General features: G+C 47.6%; 1 protein-coding gene and 1 long non-coding RNA gene across 9 annotated transcripts in view; both read left to right on the plus strand.

Annotated features, from left to right (window-relative positions):
* Positions 1 to 1,527, plus strand: LOC135306250 (uncharacterized). Its single transcript, XR_010367063.1, has 3 exons — positions 1 to 186; positions 299 to 386; positions 524 to 1,527. It is a non-coding gene; the product is annotated as an uncharacterized LOC135306250 (long non-coding RNA).
* Positions 1,528 to 4,195: 2,668 nt separating this feature from the next.
* RNLS (renalase, FAD dependent amine oxidase) overlaps positions 4,196 to 16,119 on the plus strand; it is an 83,273-nt gene continuing 71,349 nt past the window's right edge. For 3 of the 8 annotated variants that reach the window (XM_064429897.1, XM_064429899.1, XM_064429902.1), the window contains exons 1-5: positions 4,208 to 4,397; positions 4,504 to 4,600; positions 4,973 to 5,080; positions 5,272 to 5,414; positions 6,028 to 6,186. In XM_064429897.1, the coding sequence (XP_064285967.1) occupies positions 4,286 to 4,397; positions 4,504 to 4,600; positions 4,973 to 5,080; positions 5,272 to 5,414; positions 6,028 to 6,186 (619 nt within the window). In that variant the 5' untranslated portion in view covers positions 4,208 to 4,285. Of the gene's footprint in view, positions 4,398 to 4,503; positions 4,601 to 4,972; positions 5,081 to 5,271; positions 5,415 to 6,027; positions 6,187 to 16,119 lie in introns of all 8 variants that reach the window. The other 5 variants (XM_064429900.1, XM_064429895.1, XM_064429896.1 and 2 more) reach the window with 5 other exon arrangements.

Here is a 16,119-nt window from a genome sequence, read left to right on the forward strand (position 1 = left end):
TTCCCTCATAGCACAGGGATGGAACCCAGCCAAGTTGCCATAGCAACACCCCATACCTTTTCTATCCCTTGACCCAGTTTTTCACTTTTGCTCTCCCAGTTCCCTCCACCTGCCCCACTTTGGGCTGGGGGATGGAGCTGTGCCAGCCCACCACAACACCCTTGTTCTTCACACCCTTACAGGAAGGTATGAGGAGTACCCGAGTGCCTTATCCTGCAAGTGTCCTGCCAACAGGGAGAGTTATCCCTCTCCATCACCCGTGCCAGGGCTGAGGCTGCCTCCTGCCCTTCTTTCCTAGATTGTTTTGCAGTGGAAATGTGGTGAAAGGTCAGTAGGGAAAGGTGTCTTTGTCTGTCAGCCTGGAGCGGGCCTGAGAGGTGTCCAAGGTATGCACCTAGTTTGTCCCACTTCTATAAACACAGAGTAGAACAGGGGTTTGTAATCTGGAGGTTTGGAGGTGAAAGGTGACTTTGTTTTTGGGGTACTGAAGCTGAGTAAGACACTCTGGCTTTCACCTTCTGAGGAAACTGAACATGGACACCTACACTCCAGGGAAAGGGCAGAGCAGCTCTGGCCACACTCATGGAGGCACTGGAAGGGGCAAGACAAAGGCTGCACCAGAAGAGTCCTGCAGCACTCGAAGAGCAGGACACTGCCATAGCTCTTACAAGAGCTCCAGCCTCCTGTGTGCAGCTCCTGCTGAAGCACCACTGCAGAGACTGAATGGGATGGATGCCTCAGGTTTAGCTTTTATACATTTCAGATTCTGTGCTGCTTTAGTGTGTAAGTGTAGGCATCACATTAAGGGATGGTGAGCTCTCTTCACAGAGCAGGGAGACAAAACAATTCCTTCTCTAGCTGGGAACCAAGGATAACCACCCAAATTTCAGGCCCAAGATGATAAACAATAGTGAATTGAAGAAGAAAAACGAGGAGGGTGGGACTTCATAACCTAAAGCTGTAATTTGACAATTAACTCCAATATGCAAATTGAGCAGAACTTATCAAAGTGAGAGACACTGTAACCAGTCATGCATTTTTTGTGACCATTTTGGTTCATCTTGGGCGCAGCCCTGGCTGGGCTCTTGTGCTGCCCAAGGTGGATCCCTTGAGGCCTTTTAATAAATCTCTGCTTTATTCTTTAGCTCTCTCTGGCCCCTGTTCTAGGTCAGCTTCTCAAGGCATCAGGATCAAGGAGAGTCCCCTGAACTTCACTGCATGGCCAGACCCTGTAAACTCAGCTCCTTCCACCCCCTGCTGCAGGGTCACTGACAGCTCATCAGCCTCTGTGGAGGTCACCATCTTCACATCCCTCCCACCAGCCATTCCAGACTGGACGTAGCATCAGGTGCCACCTTCCTTGGCGGGGGTGACCACAGCCAGGTGCCCCTTGCCCTCTCCTGTGGCCCAGGCCGGGGTTCTCCATCCTTGCAGGGAGAGCACATTGCTGGCTCGTGTCCAGTGTGGTGCCTGCCACCCTTCCCAGATCATTTCCAGTAAGGCTGTTGTGCCACAGCTGCTAATCCGTGTCCCCGTGCCCTGCCCTCATCCAGGACCAGCTGCCACCAGCACATACTTCAGGTAGGTGTTTAGCCCTAAAGCAGGCACATGTCACACCTCCAAGGGTTCTCACCTAGCTCCTGCTCTCTTGCACCACTCCTGCTTTTTTGCTGGCAGTCCCCACGTGCTCATCAGGTGAGCACAGAGCTTTTTCCATTGCAGTGGAAACTTCAGTGCTACCCATCACACTCAAGTTTAATCATCGAGTTTTCTGTAAAACTACTGCCAGGGATTCTGTTTTAATTCTTGGTGTTCCTCTTTTGGCCTCAACTCTTTAAGTGTAATAATGTCTTAATACTCTTCTACATCTAATAGGTGTTAGAAAGGATTCAGAGGAGATGATGGTGAGGGGTCTGGAGGGTCACACAGGGACTGGCTGAGGGAATTTGGTTTGTTCAGCTGGAGCACTGGTGCAGATCAGACCTCACCAGGGGCTGCAGCTCCTCCCCAGGCCAGCCTCGAGCTCTGCTCTGTGACAGGGACAGGGCCAGGGAATGGCTGGAGCTGGGCCAGGCTGGAGATCAGGGAAAGGTTCTGCTTCCCTGAGAGGGTGCTGGGCACTGCCCAGGCTCCCCAGGGAATGGGCACAGCCCCGAGGCTGCCAGAGCTCCACACAGGGTGGGATTGTTGGGGTGTCTGGGCAGGGCCAGGAGTTGGACTGATGAGCCCTCTGGTCCCTTCCAGCTCAGGATATTCCATGGTTCTGTGACTCTGTGACTGCTTTCCTGCCTGCTTCCACACGTGAGAGACTGCTGAGCTCACTGGCATGCCGAGCTGGCAGTGACAATCCAGGTGACCACTCAGAGCCATCAACCATTCCCAAGCACATCTCCCACACAGAGCCATTCGGTGGCCAGTGGGCCACATATTTATGTTTGAGGAATCTCCTTTTCACAAAGACACCAGCAAGGGTGGTGACAAATGGTGGTGACAATCCCCTGCTGAATTACAGCCCCACGGGTCCTCTGGGAGACAGCAGAATCTGGATGGATCCACAGCAGGCAGGGAACAGGACAAGGTGCCAGCCCTGCAGGAGGTGCTGAGGAGGGGACACAACCTCCTGAAGCTTCTTTTGGGGGCAGCAGTGCTGTGGAGAGAAAACCTCCCACAAACGGGAATCCACAGCTGTAACCTCTCACATGTTGGACAGTCAGTTATACAGCCCATCTTTTATTTTTCTGAAAAAAGTGCCAGACTGAGCGCACGTCCTCCTCTGTGACAGCCCCACAACACTTGGGAAGGGGAGACAGGGGCTCCCATCTCTCTCCAGGAAGAGCCGATTAAACAACACCTGCCCTGAGGTCAGCTCGGAGCTCCCTTTGGAGAGAGGAGCACCACCAACACCTGCCTGTGCCTGGGGCACAAGAGCTTCACACCTCTCTGCAGATAAACACCAAAGTGTCGCCTTCTGGTGTCCCCCATACCACAACGATCCTATCGCCAGTTTTCTGGAACATCTCCCACCCACGCAGCGGGGTAAGGGTAGCAGCCCAGATCCTTCCCCAGCTGCCCACTCTCGGGGCTCCGGGCACGGGAGGTTGTTTTCCTGGGGCGCAGGCATTGCACAGTGTCACCACGCGGTGTCACCGCGCGGTGTCACCGCCCCTCAGCGCTGTTTGCTCCGGGCGCAGCATCCCGCTTTGCTCACAGCCAGCCGTGCCTCCTTGCAAAACAGCGGCCGGTGCTGGCAGGTGTCACCCCCCGGCCCCTGCTGGGAGCACCTCCGGGCGGGCAGGAGCGCATACGGCTCGGGCTGCTCGGGGAGGGGGGACACGGCCAGCTCCGGAGCGCCGGCAGGTGTGTGACACACGGGGTGTGTGACACGGGGGTGTGTGACACACGGGGGTGTGTGACACACGGGGGTGTGTGTGTGACACATGGGGGTGTGACACACGGGAGTGTGTGACACGGGGGTGTGTGTGACACACAGGGGTGTGTGACACGGGGCTGTGTTACACAGGGGTGTGTGACACATAGGGGTGTGTGAGACCCACAGGTGTGTGTGTGACACACGGGGGTGTGTGTGACACAAGGGTGTGTGTGACACAGGTGTGTGTGGGACACGGGCATATGTGACACAGGGGTGTGTTTGACACAGGGTGTGTGACACAGAGCTGTGTGACACAGGGGTGTGTGTGTGATATGGGTGTGTGTGTGACACAGGGGTGTCTGTGTGTGTATAGCTGTGTGTGACACAGGGCTGTGTGACACGGGGGTGTGTGACACGGGGGTGTGTTTGACACGGGGGTGTGTTTGACACACGGCTATGTGACCCACAGGTGTGTGTGTGTGACACACAGGATTGTTTGTGACACAGGTGTTTATGTGACACAGGGTGTCTGTGTGTGTATAGGTGTGTGTGATGTGGGGGTGTGTGACACAGGGCTGTGTGACACAGGGGTGTGCTTGTGTATAGGTGTGTGCACCAGGCAGGCTTGCACTATACACTATGTGTGTGTGTACAGGTGTGCACATACAGGTGTGTGCCCAGCACAGGTGTGTGCCCAGGTGTGTGCCCAGCACAGGTGTGTCCGCGGGTTCCCGCGCGCTCACAGGTGCGCGCTTTGGGCGTGTCCTTTCCCAGCCCCGCCCATAGGCGTGGTTCGTCCGGGGGGCGTGCAGCAGCGTGTGCTGCCCCGCCCGCGGAGAGGCGTGTCCGTGTCGGTGTCGGTGTCCGGGGCGGGCCGGTGCCGCCGTGCCCGGGTGCCCGGCTGCTGCGGCGGCCATGGCGCGGGTGCTGGTGGTGGGCGCGGGGCTGACGGGCGCGGCGGGCGCGGCGCTGCTGCGCGGGGCCCCGCGGGGACAGGTGGCCGTCTGGGACAAGGCGCGGGGCGCAGGTGGGTCCGGCGGGGCGGGGGAGCCCTGCCGCGTGGTGTCATGTGTGGTGTCGTGTCATGTGTGGTGTCATGTGTGGTGTGGTGTCATGTGTGGCGTGTCGCGCAGGGGGCCGCATGAGCACGACGCGCACCGACCGCGGCAGCGCCGACCTGGGCGCGCAGTTCGTCACCTGCGAGCCGGAGCTGGCGGGGCCGCGGCTCAGGTGAGACCCATCCCATCCCATCCCATCCCATCCCAATCATCCCATCCCCATCCCTGCTTTAACCCCTGCCAGCCCCCAAAGCCCCGCAGCCGCTCGCTCGCCGCCCTGCCCTGCCCTGCCCTGCCCTGCCCTGCCCTGCCCTGCCCTGCCCTGCCCTGCCCTGCCCTGCCCTACCTGCGGGATTTGCGGGCAGCAGTGGAGGGGTGGAAGCCGGGAGAGGTGTAGGTTCGGATGAAAGGCGCAGGGGTAGCTCGCCTGTGCCATGGGGAAGGGGACGGAGGTGTAGCAGCGGTGCGGAAATGCAGAATTTGCCTGGAAAGCAGCGGAGGGGCAGGTGCGCTTCAGGCACCTGAATATTCCTGTGCTCCGCAGCGGGTGTGGAGGTCGTGCTGCTGTTCAGAGCTTTGGGGAAATGCTGTGTATTCCTCTGCCTCCGGGTCAAGCTGCTGACAGTTCCATCGCAGGTAGCCTTGCTCTCAGGTAAAAGGCCAGGCCCAATGCAATAGCAAGGTAGTTTGTTCTTTTATTGCTGCATTTATGCATAACCTGCCTTGAAATGCAACCTGTTAAAATTCAGGCTGGTCTTAACTTTGATTGTGGGAAACAGAACGACTTTTCATGTGTATTTCCGTGCATTCATCTGTATTTCCCGTGTATTTCTTCCTTTCCAGCTTCTACGAGGAGCTTGTCACTCACGGCATCCTGCAGCCACTGACCGCTCCCGTGGAAGGAATGGTGGTGAGAGAAGGCTCCCGCAATTACGTGGCACCCCAGGGCATCTCCTCGGTTGTCAAGTACTATTTGGAGCAGTCAGGTAATGCCTTTGGATGCCCTTGTGTGAAGCGAAAGGTTTTAATGGCTGTGTTTTTGGCGGTGCCTTTGAACGGGGTTTCAGATTTAAATCCCTGATGAGGATGTTTACGTTCCTTTTGGTTTGTGTATGCCTGGAAGTCGCCTGGGTGGATAAACGTGTCTGTGAGCTCGGTGAATTTCCGAGTCCTGCAGGTATAAAAGTCTTTATAGAATATCTGCTGTCTAACTGGGGTCAGAGGGGTGAGCTCCACCCTGTGTTTTGGGGAAAGGATGTGAGCCTGCTGGGTGGAGAGTCCTTTGTGAAATGAGTTTAAACTCTCTTAACTACTGCCTTAGATGTCATGTGGCACAACCATGTGAGCAGTTCAATGATTTATTTAACCCTGTTTAGAAAAGTTTGAGCTGTGAGAATAGTCAAGCTTTGGCATTCCCTGCAATTGATTTAATTTTTTTTTTTAATCAGCTGTTTTTTATACCATAACCTTGTAAATAATTAGCTGTATCCCTGCCGTCTGGCAGTGGGAAGCTATTCCCCCTTTCCCCCCTTGCAATAACTCTCTCTGTGTGCATTTTCCCTGTGGAATTCCCTGCTATAAGGTCTTTTTCCCACGCAGGTGCAGAGGTGTCCTATGAGCAGCACGTAACTCACATCTCTCTGCGGGATGGCAGGTGGGAAGTCTCCAGGAAAGCCGGGCCCCCGGAGCACTTTGATGTGGTAATTCTCACCATGCCTGTCCCACAGATTCTCCAGCTGCAAGGTGACATTGTGAACAGTAAGTTCGGGCCCTCAAGGTGGCAGCTGTCGAATTTAAAATAGCATTTGAGCATCTTGTGAAGCGAAAAAGAACACTCAGCAGTCTGAGCTGCTTAATTATTCCATCAGGACAGGCTGGAAAATGATAAGAGGTGGGTAATTTCAAGGCCATACATGTTTTGACAGCATAAAATACCTAAATGGATGAGTCAGTTTTGAATCTGGTCTTTAATTTTTTTTGCTGCCTTCTAAAGCAGGGCTTGTCTTTGTGCAGCTTGCAGATAGTGAATTGCACAAGTTTTCTTGAGCATTTCTGTAAAGAGAGGATCTTCATTACAACCTCTGATTTTAAGCTTTGTGCCTAAATAGGTGAGTATCCTGAAAGAACAGCACTTCTCTGCTAGTTGCTGCTTCATGAGGCCTCCCATTTACCCTGGAAAATAATGGTGGGTCTGGCCCATCCTGTCCTTACTGTGGTGGTCTGGTTAATAGTGAAAGAAATAAAAATAGAATAAGAAATGGCGTAGAAAAATAGAAATAAAAAGTAGAAGAGAAGTAGAGGGAGTGTTTTTTCAGAGCTTTCCTGAGTTTGTGGTGTCTCCATCTCAAGGCCTTCTCCAGCTGGCACTGATGTCTTTGCAAATTGTTTTTCTTGGGGTAATTAAATCCTTTCTTGTCCAGAAAGCAGGCAGCTCCCCTTCGGAAGGTGTAATTAAGGTGAACAGCTCATTTCACTTGCTCTTGGGAGAGCTGGAGCTGCCAGATGCTTCCCACGACATCCCTTTTTCATACTTTGTGTAACTGCAGGATTGACTTTTATCTGAGGGAATCCAGCAAGTTTTGTCTTCTCCTCCCTTTCTTCCTGTTTCTCTTCCCCTCTCTGCCTGTTCCCTGGGTGAGACCAGCTTCCAGATGTCCATCCAGCTGTTCATTCTGCATTTCAGGCTGCAGGACTGACTCCACCTGCCTCAGAGCTCCTTGGCATTGGAGCCAGGGGCATCTTTACTCCTGGTTCTTTAGGCTAAGGGCAGGGAAGAGCAGCTGAGGAGGGTGTTTCAGAGCCTGAGCAGGGTGCAGTTTCAGCTCTGTTTTGACTTTCAGAGGCTCGGGTGCATCGCTGTGTGTAAATCTCAGCGTTGTTTTGGTTGTGTGTCAGAGAGCCGAGTTTTGCTGGCAGAGAAGGGAGCCTTCCCTGGATTCACCTCGCTTGGGATTTAAGATGCAATTTCCTGACAGCTGCTGGAAGGAATGGGTGTTCTCTCCCCTCCACACTGACACTTTTCAGTCATTTGTACGCTCTGGCCTCCCAAATCTAGGGGCAGAAATCGGATTCTAGCAGGAGCCATGTTTGTGCATTCCCTCCCGGTAGCGATTCCAGCTGCTCCTGGAAGGGGAGGTTCCTGCTGCCTGTTGGAAACTTCCCTCCGGCTGTCACTGCGGGTGCCAGGGCTCTGTTGCTGCCGTGGGATGGAGCAGGAGATGTGCAGAGCTGGAGGAAGAGGAGGGCTTCCTTCTCTGTGGCCAGCAAAGGGTCACGTGTGGCCACTCTGCCACTGGAAGGGGACAGGATTTGGGAATATTCCCTGCTGCCCTGGGAGGCCCTTATTGTATAGAAGGATCTGGAGCTAACTGAAAAATGTGCCTGGGCAGTGTTAATCCCGGTGGCTGTTGTGGTTTGGGATGAGGGGTGTTAGAGGAATGAGTTTTGGCTGTTCCTGCTGCTCTGGTGTCACATCCCTGCTTTGGCAGCTCCTTCATCAGGGGCGTTTATTTATTAAACCCATTTATGGGTGTAAAGCTCTCCCACATCCCCCGCGGTCTCCCTTTTCTTGCCCTATCTGAGCTGCTCCCTTTTTGGGGCAGTTTTGCCAGGGGTTGAAGTGCTTGGCTGGAGACCTGTGCCAGGACCCTCTTGAGCCACTTGGGTTAATTTGCCTCCCAGCTGAAATCCAGATGAATTTTTGAGTGGGTTGTGGTGAGGCATTGCTGGCATTAATATGTGGATAAAGGCTGCAGGAGAGGAGAGGAGAAGGAGCAAAGGAACAGCTGGGTGGGGTAGGGGATGCTTTGATCCTTTAGTGAGGGTTGGAATTAGCTTTTGACATTTGAGCCTGAATTGGAGAGTTCAAATGAGTTGCCAGAGGTGGAAATTTACCCCTCTGGAGTTCACCATTTTCCTATTTGAGGGAGGAGGTCTTTTGCCCCCCACGTGTTTTTTTGAAAACAATTTTCACTTATTTACACCATACTTGGAAAATTAATATTTTGAAACAACCTCTCAAATTTTACATTTCTGTTTGAATACTTGAACTCAGCAGACTAAACTAGACTGGATAGTTTTTGTGTCCTTTAACCTCTTAGATGAGCCTGAACATGATGTCATTGTGGAGCTGTGTGTGTTTAGGAGGAAACACAATTAAGTGGCCTTTGGCAACCTGAAATTACCATGTTATATGGCCTGTGTGAGAAATGAATGTTCCAGATTTACTTACCTTATGAGAGAAAAGCCAAGTCTTAGATTAATGGAGAAAATTAGTGCGTAAACATGCTCAATTAAAAAAAATATATAAATAATGTAATTAGCAGTGTGTGTGTCTATATATATATATATATATAAAATTCACCTTAATTTTCAGCCTTTATTCATTCTTTCTACAATTATCACACCCAAATAGATGCTAATTATTCAGTTGCATATTTATCAGCAGCGGAGCCAGCATGAGTTCCAGTAGCTGCTGCATAAAGGGTTAACTCCTTGCAACATGTTTGGAACAACAATAGGTGGCAGCAATCAAATGATGTTTGGGACATTCAGCTTGAATAACTAAATTAAATTCACTGCACTGATTTGGGCTTTACGTATTCTGCTAGTAAATAGTGGGGTTGTGCAGCAGATAAAAGGGAAATGAATAAATGTTTCTGAGGTTTGTAATGTCAGTTCAAGGAAAGGAATAAATTTAGTTAAAAGTAGGATCTTGGCAAATAAAAGGACAAGATTTTGCAAATTGTTCATTGTCCAACAGTATTTCAAAGGTGCTGGACTGTTACACAGGCTGCTGATGTTAGAAAAATCCTAGATTTATAGCCCAGATTCCGTGTGATCACTGAGCAGTGTAGTTCTTTCTGTGCATTTTCATATCAGTTGGAGAAGCCTTCTTATCAGTTCTGTTTTTTAGTTTAAGGCATTTGGCAACACGGCAATTTAAGGTTGCAGCAATTTGCAGGAGGTTTTTTTTATTATTATTATTTGTGTGTTCAGAATGTTTTCATTATGTTGCTTTCCTTGGAATTTCAAATTACAGTTCTGCATGTTTAAGCTGCTAATAAAACAGGATGGCTTGGCTTTTGTTTCGAGCCTGACCTATTTTTTTTTTTTCCATCTGTGTGAATGTCCCACATGTTTTAAATAATACAAGCTGATGAGAAGATACAAGTGAAATAGGGCTGTATTTGCGTGGGAAGGCTTTATAATGTGAGTTAGGAAAGCACAAAACTCTGATAATTTTTCACGAGTCACAAGTCCTTGCTGAGTGAATGTGTTTATTTTTGGATAGCACGACGATAAATTCGGAATTCTGTGCTTCCAGTTCCAAGCAATCTAAGCAGGGCTTATCCAGCTTGGAGCTCTCATTACCTAACAGATCTGAAATGTGCACTGTAAACATGTACACTGATTTGTTAGTTGCTTATCAGGGAGCTGAGGCCGCAATGTGGAAATATTTGGGCTTTTTTGGAAACATATTTGGAGGAGTTCTTGGTTGGGCTCCTTTTAAAACCTGGCTGGAGAGCACCCAGTGCTGCTGAGGCTGTGGCAGGGGAAGGGTGTGTGGTGAATTTGGGTGATCCCTGGCACGGGAGTGCCAAAGACAATACTGGGGCTGCAGCAGGACATGGAGCATCCATCCCTGTGCAGCAAACCCTCATGTCCTGCTGCGTTTTGGGGCAGGATTCACCCCTGGCACTCGGAGTGAGCTGGTCCCTGCTTGGATGCAGTGCCAGGCTGCCGGTCCCTGTGTCCCTCTGCTGCTGCCAGCTCTGCCCCAAACCCTGCCCAGAGGAGATCTCACCATTCCAGCAGGGAGATGGAGATTTCTGTCATGCCATCCCTGAAGAGTTTGAGTTGGAAGGACTTTAAAAGCCATCGTGCCACCCCCTGCCATGGCAGAGACACCTCCCACCATTCCAGGCTGCTCCAAGCCCTGTCCAGCCTGGCCTTGGGCACTGCCAGGGATCCAGGGGCAGCCACAGCTGCTCTGGGCACCCTGTGCCAGGGAACAATTCCTTCCCAAAATCCCATCTAACCCTACTTTCTTCCAGTTTGAAGCCATTCCCCCTTGTCCACGCCCTTGTAACGAGTCTCCATCTTTTTTGTTGGCTTCTCCAGGCCCTGCAAGGCCTCATTTTTGTCACCCCAGAGCTTCTCCTCTCCAGACTGAACAACCTCTCCCAGCAGAGCTGCTCCATCCCTCAGATCATCTCATTCTTTTGGGAGGTTGTTTTTCCTCTTTTTTTTTTTTTTCTCTTTTGGTCCAGGGCTTGGATTTGCTCTTGGGATGGTGTGACAGGCGTGAGGGAGGGAGGCAGGAGGGAGAAGGTGGCACTGCACATCTGGCGAGCAGGGCAGTGTCTGAGGAGGAGCAGCTGCCTCCAGAACCTCTCTGGCAGCCTTCAAAGCAGGGCAGAGCTTCCCTGTGCTCCCTGCCTGCTGCAGCTCGGCTATGGCCTCTCTCAGGGAGTACTTCTAAAAATAAAGGCTGCCTGAGCTGGAATTGCACATCAGGAGGAAAAAAAATAAAAATGTCAAAGTAGGCCGTGTGTATTCTTCAGTGTGTGTTTTTAGGTGGTTTTTTTAATATCTACAGTGCTTATAATGGGCTTATTCTGCAGTTCTTGATCACATTGGAAACCTGTCAAACATGCTGATGCCAGTGACCCTCTCCCTCTGGGGAGTGTGGGGATTAAACCCCACAAGTGTGGGCAGAGAGGAGGCTTGGAAAGGAGAGTGAAATCCAGTCTGTATTAGATAAAGGGCTACTTTGCATTTTGGTGTTGTCAGCTGAGGCTGTCTGCCTTGGAGGGAGAGCTGAAACTCTCATTTGACAGATGTCAGGGTAAAACAGAAGGAAAACCAGATGCAATTTGCTGGAAGAGCAAAATATGCAGCTTTTTGTCTTCAGGCTTGGTTCCCCCTCCAGGGCTGCCCATCCTTTGGCCAGACCAGGGTGCCAGCTCTTAAAAAGTCACCCTGCAGAGAAGGTGAGTCCTGCTGTGTCACAGCATCACCTTTCAGAGCCCGGAGACGTGGCAGAAGCATTTCCTCCAGCAGTGCCTGCTCCTGTCCTGCCCCACCTCCAGCTGCAGCAGCACAGCTGTCTGTGGGACCTCAGACATGCTCCCCCCGCCCTTTCTCCCCCAAAAAAGGGTGGGGGAGTTATTTTTAGCAGGCTCAGTGGTGTGATCCTCAGTTCACCATGTGGCCCACAGACTTGCTGGCACATCCTGCTCTTCCAGCAAGGGCAGGGAGCAGCTCAGGGGCTGGGAGAGTGGTTGAGCCCTCTGAATGCTGGTGATTCTGTGGTTTGAGTCCTAAGCTCAGGTTTCCTGTGCAGTCCCACGAGGGATTTCAGAGCACCTGCACGTTAAACTGGCAGCAGATTGTGCTGATTTAGCTGGGCTGGTTTGGAAAAAAAAGGGGTTTTTTTTGTGTGCTGACGCTTTCAAGTCTGCCTGACGTGGCTGTTTGCAATTCCTTAAACCTGGATGTGCTTCTCCTGCCACTGCAGCCTGGGCTGGCGTGGCAGGGTCCATCAGCACCAGGGCTCTTGGTCACAGACTTTATCTGATGCTTTTTTAGCTCTTTTGTGTCATTCTAGTACCCAAAATAGAGAATGGGACCACAGACAGCTGAACGTGCACAAAGATCAGCCGTGTGCACAAAGTGGGGTTTTATTTTCTGGATAATAAAGGTGATGGTATTTGAGCACAGGACATACTTGGAACGGAACAAATAAATGCTCTGAAGTTTGTTTATCCCAACAATAAACACAGATACCTCTCAGCTTTTTCCCAGTCTTTGGTTTTCTCCAGGGGTTAGGTTCAGATGGAGAAATCTTTCCAAAGCTGCTTTTTGCCATGAGCCCAAAAGGAAGGAGTGGGGGGGAAAAAAAAAAGTTCCTTGCCAAAAAATGAGACCAAACTGAGCAATTCTGAAACTTCTTTATTTGTGTCTTGTGGGACATGTGTTTATTGAGCTGCTGGTTTCTGTGTTGTAGGAGGCTGGGATGTGCTATAAGATCTTATTCTTCAGGAATTCCAGTTAGGGCATTTTTACCAGCCTTGAATTTTAAGATCCTGAATCTAAAATGGTTTTGATGGTTGGTTTTGGGATGTATGATAATGTTACGTGTCACCTCTCTCTTTGAATAAAATATGTATTTTTTTAATTTGGAGTTTTTCACTCAGTTTTTTTTTTTTTTGAAAAATATATTTTGGAAAGCTCTCTGTCCATTCCTGTTACCAAAGCTTTTGGGCACACTTGGGAGACAAAAAGGTGCAAAGGTGACCACAGGCTGATTTGGACTTTACAGCCTTCTTTTTGATGTGAAATCTGCCACTCAAACTGTGGCTTTTATAGAGCTGAAAACCCTTGAAAAGTCTGGTGCAGGTTTGCAAGCAGTCCTTGCATTTAATTGCTTGCTTTGGGATTTATTTATTTTTTAGTGCTGCAATGGAGTAGGCAGACAAAAGCCTCCACTGGACAATGTTTTTTAAATGCATTCTCATAGTTTAGGCAGTGCCTCTGGACTGGATGGGGTTTTGTGGATTTCTAGAGGATTTTTTAATAGTTGCTGGCCACTCCCATCACTGTAATTGAGACCATTCTTTACAAAGATTATCTTTACCTCCCACGGGCACGTCTGTGAACTCTTCAGTTATTTTTGCGGTCCACATCTGGATTAAAGCAGAGAAAAAATACTAATTTTAAACCTAATGAGGTTTTGGCTCCATTGAGTCAAACCTAAATTTTGTGTGGAGCCTGCTGTCAGCTCTCCACACTCGGCTTTGTAATTTCCAGGAATGCTCTTGGATTAAAGAAGCCTTAGGAATAACTCACCCTCAGACACCTTTTGTAGAAATCAAAAATGATTCCCTGAGCCATCAGGTGAGATGTTGCAGATGGTTTTGGATTTACCTGTGCTGCCTTGGAAGCCAGAGTTCACTACTGGTTGCCTTGCTGTTCCTTAGGGTTTTAATGCCCTCCTCTACCCACCTTGTCAGGGATGCTCAAAGCACTGTAACTATTTTAAAAAAGAGAAACAAGCTCTCTTCGAGGGCTGGTGTAATTTAGGAAATGGGATGGGCTGGGTGAGGAGTGAAGGTGTGACTGGTCACCTTTATTGACTCTGCTGATGAAGCACCTCCTGTTGTAGCAGTGGACTCTGCTGCCACAAATTGTTTGAAGCTTAAAGAACCTTACTGAAATAGATTAAAGCTATCTCTTCACTTGATTTATTCCACAGAACCAGGGACATGCAGATCAGGCTTTCCAGAGTCAGCCCTGATGCACCAGGAGCCTCCAGTTCTATTCCCAAAGTCATCCTTTAGAAATGCAGCTCTGCCAGGATGTGGCTGAGTGGTGAGACCCTGCAGAGGCACAGAGGATGGGTGTACACCTCTCCTCAAAGAAGGATTTACTGCTCCCTTCCCACTGGATTTATACGTGAGGGAGAGTGGCCTGCGTGCCTATGGAAATTCAGGAAAATAAATTTTATTCAGTGAACTGTGTGCAGGCAGCAAGTGGTTTAAGTGTCTCACAGTGACTGCAGAACAAGGAGGTGGTGGTGGGGTTTGAAAAGTACAAAAGAAATAGATTTGCTGTCTGTTTCCATGTCCTTTTCTCTCTGGCACAGTAGGAGATGTGTTTGGGATCATTGATGAGAGACCTTTTCATATATTCTGATTTAAGCCATGCTGCTTGCAAAACCAGGCATTCACATTTTCTAATGGGAATTATGCTCAAAACCAACTTAAAAGCAGGGAAAAAATATTAAATTTGAAACGACCACTTGGTTTTAAGTGGCTGAACTACAGCTAGGATTTGTGCCCAGCTCCTTGGAAAAGATGCATCTTTTTCCCTAAGACGGAATTTAGCCAAAGCTGAGTTTTCTAGATGGAAGAAAACACCACATAATTCTTACCGAAACAAGGAAATTTGCCTCAAAATTTGGGTTATTTGTGCAGACTGTCATAGGATAGTTTGGGAGGGACCTTGAAGCTCATCTCATTCCATGGGCAGGGACTCCTTCCTCGGTTCCAGGTTTCTCCAAGCCCTGTGAGCCTGGCCTTGGACGCTCATTGTAACAATTAAATATTGATACTTCTTCTTGTTAGCTTTTTACAAGGTGCTGGCCCTTTGCAGACATTTTGTAAGGCATCATGTGGTAAATGACACCTTTAGATGTCAGTGTAAGTCTGTTTGCCTCGTGCTGCTGCTGCAGGATCTGTCAGCATCTGCACACTTGGAAAGAGGTGAATAATTATATATATAAACATAGTATGATATTATATTATATAATATGATATTATATTACTTTATAACATATAATATAATATATAAAAATATAATACATCATAATATATAATTAATAACATAATATATAATTAATAATTATATACTATGATAGATGCTATATAATATAGTATTATATTATATAGTACTATATTATATAACATACAATGTAACATATTAAATAATTAATAATTATATATATTGTATCTTTATATAATAAATTATATATATCATATATCATTATATATGATATTTTATATTATATATGAATATAATAAATTAAAAATACAATAATATCAATAGAAATCAATAGAAATATATACATTTATAAAAACTTATATAAATATGTAATATATTTAATTATTACATAATTATATAACATGTTATGTAATATACATATAATATATATTATATAATAATATAATAATATATTATATGTTCTATGTGCTGTAACTATTATATATACTATTTATGTAACTATTATATATATTATTTTATTGTTATTTTAATTAATTAATATGTAAATATATATTTTTATATTATATATAACTAATAAATGACATATCCGTGGTGCTATCAGAATGCTTCCAGGAAGACATCCCAGTCTCAATTTGGATTCTGCTTAAAATCCTGGGAGAGGCCGTGGTTATAGCAGGCTTTTAAATTTTATAGAATAATAGAAATATATAAATTTTTATAATGTATAACTATTACATAATTATATATTATGTAATATACAGATAATAATATATATTGCACAACAATATTATTATATAATTCTATATTATATAATATATAGGATGTATCTATTACATATATTATTTTATTATTATTTTTATCTAATATATAGATATATATTTCTATATTTTATATATATATATATATATATATATATATAATAAATGACATATCTTTGGTGCTATCAGGATGTTCCAGGAAGGCATCCCAGTCTCAATTTGCATTCTGCTTAAAATCTTGGCTGAGGCCATGGTTATGGCAGGCTTTTTAAACTTCACTCCTCCAAGTTTTTGCCCCTTGGTTCAGAATTCCTTGTGATTTTCCCAGCTCTCCCCTGCCTGTTGGTGACACACCTTTGCTGCTTCAGGCCCTGAAACTCTAGTAGGTGTTTGGAAAATAAATGTAACAAATAAATTTATTTTTTTTTACCCTCAGGCAGTGGTAGAATGCCTCAGTAATCCACAGGGAAGGGGTCTGAGAGTTCCTTGGGAGCAGTTTGAGGCTTGTTTGGGAAAAAGTTTGGCTTTCATGTCTTTTAAGTGCTCAAAAAACTGTGGTGGTTCTGGATCCTAAGTGGGATTTCCAGGTGGTTTGCTGGCCTGAGCTGGGCTTTACATCAGTACTGATTTTATGGGCTTTGGCTTT

This window comes from Passer domesticus, chromosome 8, assembly GCF_036417665.1.
Source record: "Passer domesticus isolate bPasDom1 chromosome 8, bPasDom1.hap1, whole genome shotgun sequence".
Taxonomy (NCBI): domain Eukaryota; kingdom Metazoa; phylum Chordata; class Aves; order Passeriformes; family Passeridae; genus Passer; species Passer domesticus.